The sequence below is a fragment of the Bremia lactucae genome, linkage group LG1 (genome assembly GCF_004359215.1).
Source record: "Bremia lactucae strain SF5 linkage group LG1, whole genome shotgun sequence".
In the NCBI taxonomy this organism is placed as follows: Eukaryota; Oomycota; class Peronosporomycetes; order Peronosporales; family Peronosporaceae; genus Bremia; species Bremia lactucae.
In genome coordinates this window covers 6,694,600-6,704,150 of record NC_090610.1, presented here as the reverse complement: position 1 = coordinate 6,704,150, position 9,551 = coordinate 6,694,600, and the positions used below count along the sequence as shown (strand labels likewise).

Below are 9,551 nucleotides of genomic sequence, written 5' to 3'. Positions count from 1 at the left end.
AGCCGGGACTGATAAGAGATGACACGGTCAACGCCGTCGTCATCCTTTTGCATGAGCGCGCTGACGATTGCAAAATTACTTGCATCGCAGACGACGCTAAAGGGCTTATTCGCGTCTGGTAATGCCAAGACCGGTGCCTCCACAAGAGACTGCTTCACTGATATGAACGCATCTTCTTGGTCTTTTAATCAAACCCATTCTGTGTCCTTTCTAAGGAGATCATATAACGGTTTAGTTTGCTCAGCGTAATTCTTGCTATACTTATGCAAGTAATCAGCGAGCCATAGGCATTGGCACAAATCCTTCACATGCCGTGGGTTGGCCATTCCTTTACCCATTCTACCTTGTTTGAGTCTGCTCGTACACCATGTCTACCTACGATGCAGCCCAGCACAGGTATCTCGGGGACCCCTATGACGCACTTTTGCAAGTTGACAAATATTGGGCGTCTTTCAGAGTCTGCAACACAGCGTTTAAATGACGCTTGTGCGATTCTATTTCGATCAGCCCGTCCTTGGCCCTACTATGCACGAATACATCGTCAAAGTAATGGGGCGCGTAGGCACGGTGCTGACGCATCACGTGAGCCACCACTCGGTTGAATGTCGCTGGTGCGTTTTTCAAACCTCGGGGCATCACAAGCCCCTTACAAGCATACTGCTTGAGATGGTTACAGCTGTTTTGGCTACATCGGACTCTCTCATGAGTATCTGTTAGTAGCCATCTTTCAAGTACAACGCAGAAAAGATAGATGACTTTCCCATGGAGTTGTCGAAGAACTCATCGATATATTCGACTTGTTCTTTAGGCAACAACCATTGCATGGTCACACAATACTTGATGCCAGGTTTCAGATCAATTTAGTGTCCGATGCGTTGTCCGCCGGTAGGCGGCTCGGCACTTCTTCTGGGAAAACATCACGATGTTTCCACAGAATCTAAAAAAACGGTCTGTCTCTCAAGGCACCCTAGCATTTAGCAGCGAATCGTTTCTTTTTGACAGTTTCAAAAACGCTCTCGTCTATCGTGGATGACGAGCAGTAGTTCACCACGTTCTCTTCTTGGAATTGGTGCGACTACTTGGTGGAGCTTTCCTTCCTTAATTTCGGCAAGGAACAGATCCCACGGCATCTCTGAAGCTCAACTATCTCCCCGGAAGATTCAAAGACTTGCCGGAGCCTCCGCAATTTCGTCTTTGACGGCATTGAATACCTCGTCGAAGGCCCGTCCTCTTCAATTTTATCGGATACAAAGTTCACTCGTTTTGATCGTCCTAATCTGTCGGGTACTCGTTCTTCGAGTTACCACGATCTTTGACTGGGAAGCGGGTGCCGTTGCTCTCCTGGCTAACGCACCCCTTCCAACCGCACCAGGCTGTAGCCACTGTGCCGGTTCATGCGACGCTTGACGTCCTATCAGCTCGCCGTCTACTGTCACATGCTCTCGGCTCTGTGCAGGACTATAGGACACGTGACTACTTGTCACTGCCCTTTTCACTACCCCAGTCTCCACAAGCTTGGTAGGAAACGGTGACGTTTGACATCCCGCCAACGCACCCTCATGTTCGACACGACATCAGTTGCATAAGCCTCTCGCAGGAGCACATCCTTTCCGGTGTCATGCGTAAGCGTTCGCAACTGTGCGTTTACGCCAATCTATCCATGGTTGGTGTTTTGCCAACCATGGTATACCTAGGATGAGGTCATACGGACTCTCCATACCTAGCACTGTGAAGTTCTCTTAACAAGAGAAGTCACTGAAGCTGAAGGCGAATTCTACCTGAACACCCTCAGATATAGAGCGCGCCGTTCGCTAAACGAACGGTCGCCTTTTCTCGCTTGCCATATTGGCAAAGCGACTCAAACATCGCCGGTCTCTTTCTTAGAGCCGCGAATTTAACAAAATTTTGTGATGCACCCGAATCCACTAGGAGGGTCATCACCTAATCATAGCCTCTTAATTGAGCGCTATAGACCAGCACGGTTAAGGTCCGAAATTTCGAGACCTCAGGGACTATGGTCCTCATTTGTTTGACAACTCTGAACTTAGGGGTAGCTTCAGAGTCCGCGTCAGTAGGGCATCCGGCCCCTACTGCGCTCCTGCATTTCCCGACCCCTAAGTGGTCGATGCAGAACTCATGCGTCTCGCACACTGGTTCTTGCCATCGTTTTGGGTAGGGAGTCCTCTTGCTGACGTCTTCTCCCCAGCAGGGACCCTGGCATAGCAGCGAGCCATCATATGGCCGCGCTTGCAGCATTTGTAATATATAACGTCTGCATTGTCCAACTCCATGGGAGTGGCATATGACCTCTCGGCCGACGGCTTATACCAAGCTGTCGCCGAGGCACTGTCGTAAGATTGCTCCTCAACCAAGGCAATTTAGATTGCCTCTTTCAGCGTCGACGGCACCTTTCTGAATAGGGCCTGTCGCGATGGGCCGTGCCGCATCCCGTTCATTAACGTTGGCACCTTAATGTGCTCCGGAATCGGACCTTCGGTAATTGCTGCCGACAGCGAGCGCATCTCCTGCAAATACTCTTGCAGAGATCGCTTCACCAGTTGCGCTCCAAAGAAGCGCGCCTAAAGCAACACCTCGTTGTTCGGCAGACGATAAATGGCGCGAATCTTTGTCTTTATGATCGCCCATGAAGGGAACGTTTTAACATCGTCCATAAGCGCCGAGTAAGCTTACTCTGAGGCCCTACAGCGGTAGTGTGACATGGCGTACGACACCATCCGGCTGTCGACCTCGATAATTGCGTCACACCGCATTGCTCAACGGCCAACAGCCAGGGGACAATCATGTACGCTGCAGTTCCATCGACCTTGATCGGGTTCATCCGAATGGGCCTCGGCTGATACGGCCGGGCCGAGTGCATCTCAACAGTCCTGTTGAGAGCTTCGTTCCGAGCCTGCTCACGCCTCAGCTCATCCTTGGAGACAGCAGTATTTAAGAATGCTGTCTCGCCGTCTGCGCTGGAAAGCGCAGCGACAGGTAATCAGAGCGCTGCCCATAAAGACGCAGCCGCTTCTCCGTTGGGTATAACCACAACGCCTTATGCTCAGACTATAATCCATAATGGTTCTGACATAGAGGATTCGGAGCCTAAAGCTCCGCCGACGACACGTGAACGTACTCAGTCGGTGTCACAAGCCATTCGTTTAGAACGTGGCTACGTGACGGGTGGCATACCAAAGATGCCCCTTCCATCTAAATAGCCTCGTTTAAACGGGCCAAGAGCGTCGCTCCTACAGCGCGCAATTGTAGAAGCACATAATTATTATGGCGTCTTTAAATCATAGAGGGCTCAGGGAAAATCGCTTGGGCGTATTTTTCGATCTTGCTCGTGTTGCGTTCAAATGAAACGCCCGACCAATACGAGGCGGAATTCCTGCGCCGCATTCATCCGCATTCCGATGCGATCAAACAGCGGTCGCAGCGAATTAATTTCGCCCGTTTGCGAGTGAAAGAAATCCATGGGTGATACTGTACCCCCTGTTTCTTCTCACAACGCTACTTCTGCTAGTCCATTTGAGACTAGCGAAGTGGCCTCAGCTGGTGCTCCTTTTTATAGGCAGCCACCAAGCCGGGCACATCAATACGTAGGGTATCGATCGGTTCCCAAGAGTCAAAACTCTTCGGGTAACCTTTCCATTCGACGAGGATCTGATACCCTTGCTACACGCGATGTCCGAGTCCATAGTATCGGACCGGGATCCTCGTTTTACGTCTGGTTTTTGGCGACATGTGTTCGAGCTGCTAGGTAGCATGCTCCACATGTCGACCGCAGATCATCCCCAGACCGATGGCCAAACAGAACGTGCCAATCGGGTCGTGGCGGATGTCTTGCGCACTATAGCAATCCCAAAGAGTGGAGCAAGCAATTGCCGTTTGTGGAGTTCGCTATAAATAACAGTGTCTACGCCAGTACGGGTGAACACCGTTTTATATTAACGGACTGCGCCATCTTCGGACGCCGGTGTTGTTTGTGCGCAGCCCAAGTCTTAGTGGGGGAGGGCCCCTCACTATGCTCGGTGCGAAAGAGGGACATAGTTTCGTCAATATGACGATGACCCATGAGGGTATCATCTCAAAGACAGAAACTTGCCCTAGTGACCCTACCAGTTTAGCAGTAGCGAGCCAAGGCGAGGCATGTACGTGAGAGCAGTCGCCTCCCTACAGCGCGACCTTCTGTGTGCGGTAGGCCGCACGTGAATGACGCGTGGTTCATGCTTACAATAAGCTGAACACGGCGACCATACCGGCGGAAACGCCAATCTCGCGAAAATATGTCCTGTTGAGGTCAATAAAACTACGCCTTCTGACCGACCTCTCGGCGGTATTATCGGCGAGTTTGATGCTAAAAGCGTAAGCGAGGCTCAACGCTTTGTGGATGAGCGATTAGCCATCACACGTAAAGTCCGTGACGCAATGGCAAGCGCACAGGACAAGCAAAAAGAATATGCGGACCGAAATGGTCGCAAAAATAATGAACGCTTTAGAGTGGGTGAAAAAGTACTATTAAGTACTGCTACCCTACCTAATAATGCAATTTCTGTACTACCTGGAGGTACTACGAAGTTGCTGCCGCGTTTCATTGGGCCCTTAACGGTGGCTTCAGACGACCCACGTAAAATACGGGGTGCGTCTTCATATACGGGGAAGGGTGAGCCTATTATTTAGGTCTCCAACCTCTTCTAACTAGCGGCGCGTAAAGCTGCTCGTAGTTCCTCTCTGACGAATTTAAAAATGTAAATTCGTTCTTAAAGGGGGGAAGGTGTAACGGGGTAAAGTTGCTTTAATGTTACACAGTCCCCGTTAAGTACACTTGATGTACTTAAGGGGATGGTCAATTACTAAATTACAGTAATTAGACCCAGCACTCGGGTGATGTGCACATTCATGACCAACCCGAGATGACATTTTGATTGGCAAAAATAGGTATTTGTATTTAATACGATTAAATATAAATCAGTCTGAAAACTACTTCCTACTTGGTAAGTGCGCACGATGAGCCGGATTACCGCTTTCGTGACGACACTTAACCAGAGTACTTAGTGCGTTGGGTGAGGTCGCTAGCGCGCCCACCGCAACTACCTCACTGCACGCAAGAAGCTGGTAGAACCGCTTCCTCGCTGTGCTAGGGTGTGTGTCTAAGTAGAGCGTGGCCGCATCACGACGTGCCCGCATCACGACGTGCCCGCCTACATTGGTGATTATTTTTTTTTTAACAGAATAAAGGCATAAAGTAAATGTACCACAACAACGGTACATCAACCGAAAAATACAGGTTCCGAATAGACGTTAGCGCTTATATTGGCGAGTACATCAGAAATTCCGCATTCGAGTTATTCAGAGCTGTAAAGGTTGTTCTGAAAATTTGTCCGCATAAGAATTTCAATATGTCATATTGTTGATGGATTCGTTGCGTCAACTACCATTTTAGATAATTTAGGCGACGGCTCATCTTACGCTACGACCTTAGCTTTGCATTTACACTATGATTTTCAGCTGAGAAAGCTGAAAATACTATATTTAGCTTCTCCACGTTCTGAAGCCGCATCGCTCACTACTCTTTCAGTCCTATGGTCTAGTCGATTAGTTGGCCGAAGCATGTCTCGATTTAAAAACAAAAAAGTAAACCAGATTACAAAAATTTAGATATGTTTCAGCCTCCTAGACATTAAAATTCAATCGAGACATACTTCGGCCAGAAATTTGATTCGTTACGTTAATAGTGACTAATTTTATGCGTACCAAGGCCAGCAGCACGTGCCGCACGCATGCGACCTATTTCACTGTTACCCACAAGTTCGTCAACAGGTTCCGGAAGTTCCTTGAGTCTTGCTTTGACCATCCACAGCAGAACACCGCTTACACTAACAAGGGTAATAGCAAGGATGAAAGTGATGTAGCTCACAGCGATGGCTCCATTTGCCTGTCCACTCTGCCCACTCATAAAAAATCCCATGAGAACTGGAATAAATACTTCTCCCATTCCACAACCGAACACAATGAGCGACGATACACGTCGAATGAGCTGCTCGTTAATTACTCGCGTCATGCAATGAATACTTAACGTGAATAAAGGTGCAAGCCCGACTGAGAAAAGAAACAAAAAAATCGCAAGGGGGATAACTCCCACTTGAGAGCCAAACAAAAACCCAAACGAGCTTGTTCCACACACTACAGCACAGACGACGATAGAATAGAGATTTTTGTCATGAAACAAGAACCTTGGTAGAACCACGTATGATAACGTCAATGATCCCCAGAACAGCACCATTGCTGCACACTGCCACACTGCTTCGTTGCTTTCGGTAGTAGCTTCAGTGTCCGATCCTTCTAGTGGCGCAGCCATTGTCTTTCCCTCTGTGAGTACAGTGCCAACATAGTCATACAAAAAAGCTGCAAGTCCGAGCTGAATTCCGAAAAGCACCGTCGCGTAGATGGTTACAAGCAAAATAATAAAATTATTCTTTGAGTCGTAAGTGTCCGGGTTAAAGTTTTTTGACCCACTTATGTGCTTGGCATGTAAAAATACCCCACCTACAATTGGGCTCGGTACGGTAGGAACGCGACGTGAAGGATCTTCAAAAGTTAACAATGTTTGATGCTCTTCACGACCGTAGTAACTGCGCGGGCATGGCAGTATTGCAATCATGACTGCTGGTACCATAGTCGTCATGGCTAATCCAAAGAACGCATAACTAAGATCTGAGTCCAGCTCCGTAAGAATCAGTGCTATCACAGCACCTAACAAGCAGCCGTGACCGTAATATATATTCATAGACGTTACAATGCTGCGCCTACGCTGATCCTTCTCTCCAGCGATCCACAGTGAGCAGCGATTAAGCCTGAATACACAATTAGAAAATAAAAATGTAATTTTTTAACGTACCAAGTCTTATACATAAGAAAGCAATGCACATGGATAGGTCACGTACGAAATATTTAAAAGTGCCGTCCAGCAGCCTTTACTTATAAAAAGTATCCCAACCCCCAGATTTCCTGTGGCTGCAGCAACAGGTGCAAGACACGCGTACCAAGCGCTACTGCAGAGCAATAGCACAACAATTAACGGCTTCATAAACTCTTTTTCCTTAAAGTATGTGAGCACAAAGTCGCTCACGAAGCTCGTAACAAGCGCAGCACCTCCGTGTGCTGCGAAAATGGGGCCAAAGCCGTATACTGGTGCTGCAAGTCCTGACTGCTGCTGTGCCAGCGTCGAGAAGAAGATCAGCGCAGGTCCAAGCATTCCCATAAAGGCGCCCTGTAGTACGTAAATGGTCCTGTACGCCAGCAGTTGCAGCGCGTACTGGCTTTTCTCACGACAATTTTCGGCTGCCTCTACAACTGGAAGGCTACTTCCGCTACCACTTCTACCACGATATTGCTGACGTTGCTGGTGCTGAAGCTGGTGGCGCGTCTGGCTTATCGACATGTTGGCTCCGAAAGTGCCCCCAGGCAGGAGCGGCGTAGTGGTGCTACCTGCTTCAACGATGCCTCCATAACGGCTGGTGGTATCTTTATATGGCTCATTGCGCCTGTAAAATTCACGTGACGACTGTGGGAGCGTATAGCGTTGCATGGCGGCGTCGGAGGTGAATAAAATTGACAGCACGGTTTTCAAACACCGTGAAAAGAACGACTCACATAATCCGCAACAGAATTCTATTTTTGAATTCACTAAACATTCTTACTTTCAGAATCTTTTGTAAGATGAAATGTATGTTAAATTTTAATTCAGATTAAAGTTTCATTTTCTTTTCATTTTACAAAAGATTCTGAAAATGATAATATCGTGGATCGGACGTCTGGGTAACTTATCCCCCGAAAACTATAACCCCCGCTTTCCGCGCACTCGATCAAGCCCCTCCTTCAAATTATAGCGGTAGTGATCGAGTTTGTCGATCTTCGACTCTAGATTCGACACACGGTTAACCACAACTATTGGTGGATTCCCACGGCGGTCAACATTTTCTTGTGGAACGTATTTAAAACCACCGTGATGTGAAGGGGCAGCGAACGAGTTATCTTGTTCGCTGGCGCGGTTATTCACCTTCACATGACAGCTGGGAGCCTCGTTCCCAGCTGGTTGTTAACGTTGAAGGCCTCGTCCGTCAGTATGACGAGACCCATCCGATGGATCAGAAGACCCATCCGATGGATCTTCTGATCCATCGGAAAACACGCGCCCCTGGCGCATGTAAACTGATTGCAAAATGTCAACCGCATCGCGCATCTCGATAGAGCTGCGACCCCTTGCCAGGGTAAAGAAAGGGAAAAGACATCCGCTTTAACTCGTTTCGTGCTGTCAACGCAACACGAACAGGGATCACCCCACGTGAGGCATGGAAGTCCTTCCTCACGTTATAACTGATGCAATATAAACCTTGGACCGGTTGGAGCTCGTTTCTCAGCTTAACGTGAATCGCGTTAAGTCTTTGAAGCCAGGCTTTGCGTCCAATGTCTTTGACATGGCTTGCATCAGCGAGACTTTTTCTCGCTTCTTGTAGCCACTATACTATCGATGCTTAAAAAACATCGAGATAAAAATCTTCCTCAGCGCGAAAGTTCTTCGCGCTGGGATCAAGGCCAGAAGCTTTATCGCAATAAGGGTTAAGGGATATTTATTGTGAGGAGTAGTCTCTCCAGACAAGCTATTATTTAGCTGCTCGGGCAAAAGCCACGGCTTCTTCTCAGGGGCAGGACGAGAAATTTTAATGTCTACCATCCCCTGAGTGGTACCCACTGAAGCAGGGGTACCACAAGAACTTTTATTACGATGGCTTACGCCGTCGTTGTAACGGGGCACCGCGACTTGTACTGTTTCAGTACAAGTCCACTTCGCACTGCTTCAGATGTGAGTGGTGCCTCTCGTTAGGTGACGTACACTGTACGTATAGAGGAAGACTTCTCTTAAGGCAAGTCAGCTTAAGAGTGTAAAATGAAAACTGTATTAATATAGTTAAGTGTCTTGTTAATCTATCTTTGTAAATGTTGACTTAACTATAAACTAATACTAAACATGTAAATGAATTCTTATCTATCTTATCTCGTAACTCTCTTTGATTACTTCTACAGCTGATTAGTCTGCGGAATAAATAGACATAATGGTCTATACCTATTTATGGATAAGAATTCAGGAAATTACTATTTAAAGTAATTTCCTCCAAATATTATCTACCTTTTGGATAATATTAATTAACAATCTTTTATTGTTAATTTCATGTAACGATACACCCCGTTACAGTTACGAGATAAAATAGATAAGAATTCATTTACATGTTTAGTATTAGTTTATAATTAAGTCAACATTTACAAAGATAGATTAACAAGACACTTGACTATATTAATACAGTTTTCATTTTACACTCTTAAGCTAACTTGCCTTAAGAGAAGTCTTCCTCTATACGTACAGTGTACGTCACCTAACGAGAGGCACCACTCACATCTGAAGCAGTGTGAAGTGGACTTGTACTGAAACAGTACAAGTCGCAGTGCCCCGTTACACCTGGTAGCACTTTGTAGTCCGTCCAAGGACCACA

General features: G+C 47.2%; 1 protein-coding gene across 1 annotated transcript; it reads right to left on the bottom strand.

The window, feature by feature from the left end:
- Positions 1-5,544: 5,544 nt before the first annotated feature.
- Positions 5,545-7,664, bottom strand: CCR75_009406 (uncharacterized protein). The gene is made up of 2 exons (XM_067967446.1): positions 6,948-7,664; positions 5,545-6,857 (listed from the first exon to the last, which is right to left on the bottom strand). The coding sequence occupies exons 1-2, from the start codon at positions 7,589-7,591 to the stop codon at positions 5,732-5,734; spliced, it is 1,770 nt and encodes a 589-aa protein (XP_067822890.1). The 5' UTR covers positions 7,592-7,664; the 3' UTR covers positions 5,545-5,731.
- Positions 7,665-9,551: the final 1,887 nt, after the last annotated feature.

Bases quoted from the DNA above. Each gene is read 5' to 3' on its own strand.
- CCR75_009406 (XM_067967446.1), bottom strand. From the start codon at position 7,591: ATGCAACGCTATACGCTCCCACAGTCGTCACGTGAATTTTACAGGCGC. The intron at 6,858-6,947 runs GTACGTGACCTA...TTGTGTATTCAG, and splicing joins ACGGCACTTTTAAATATTTC to GCTTAATCGCTGCTCACTGT.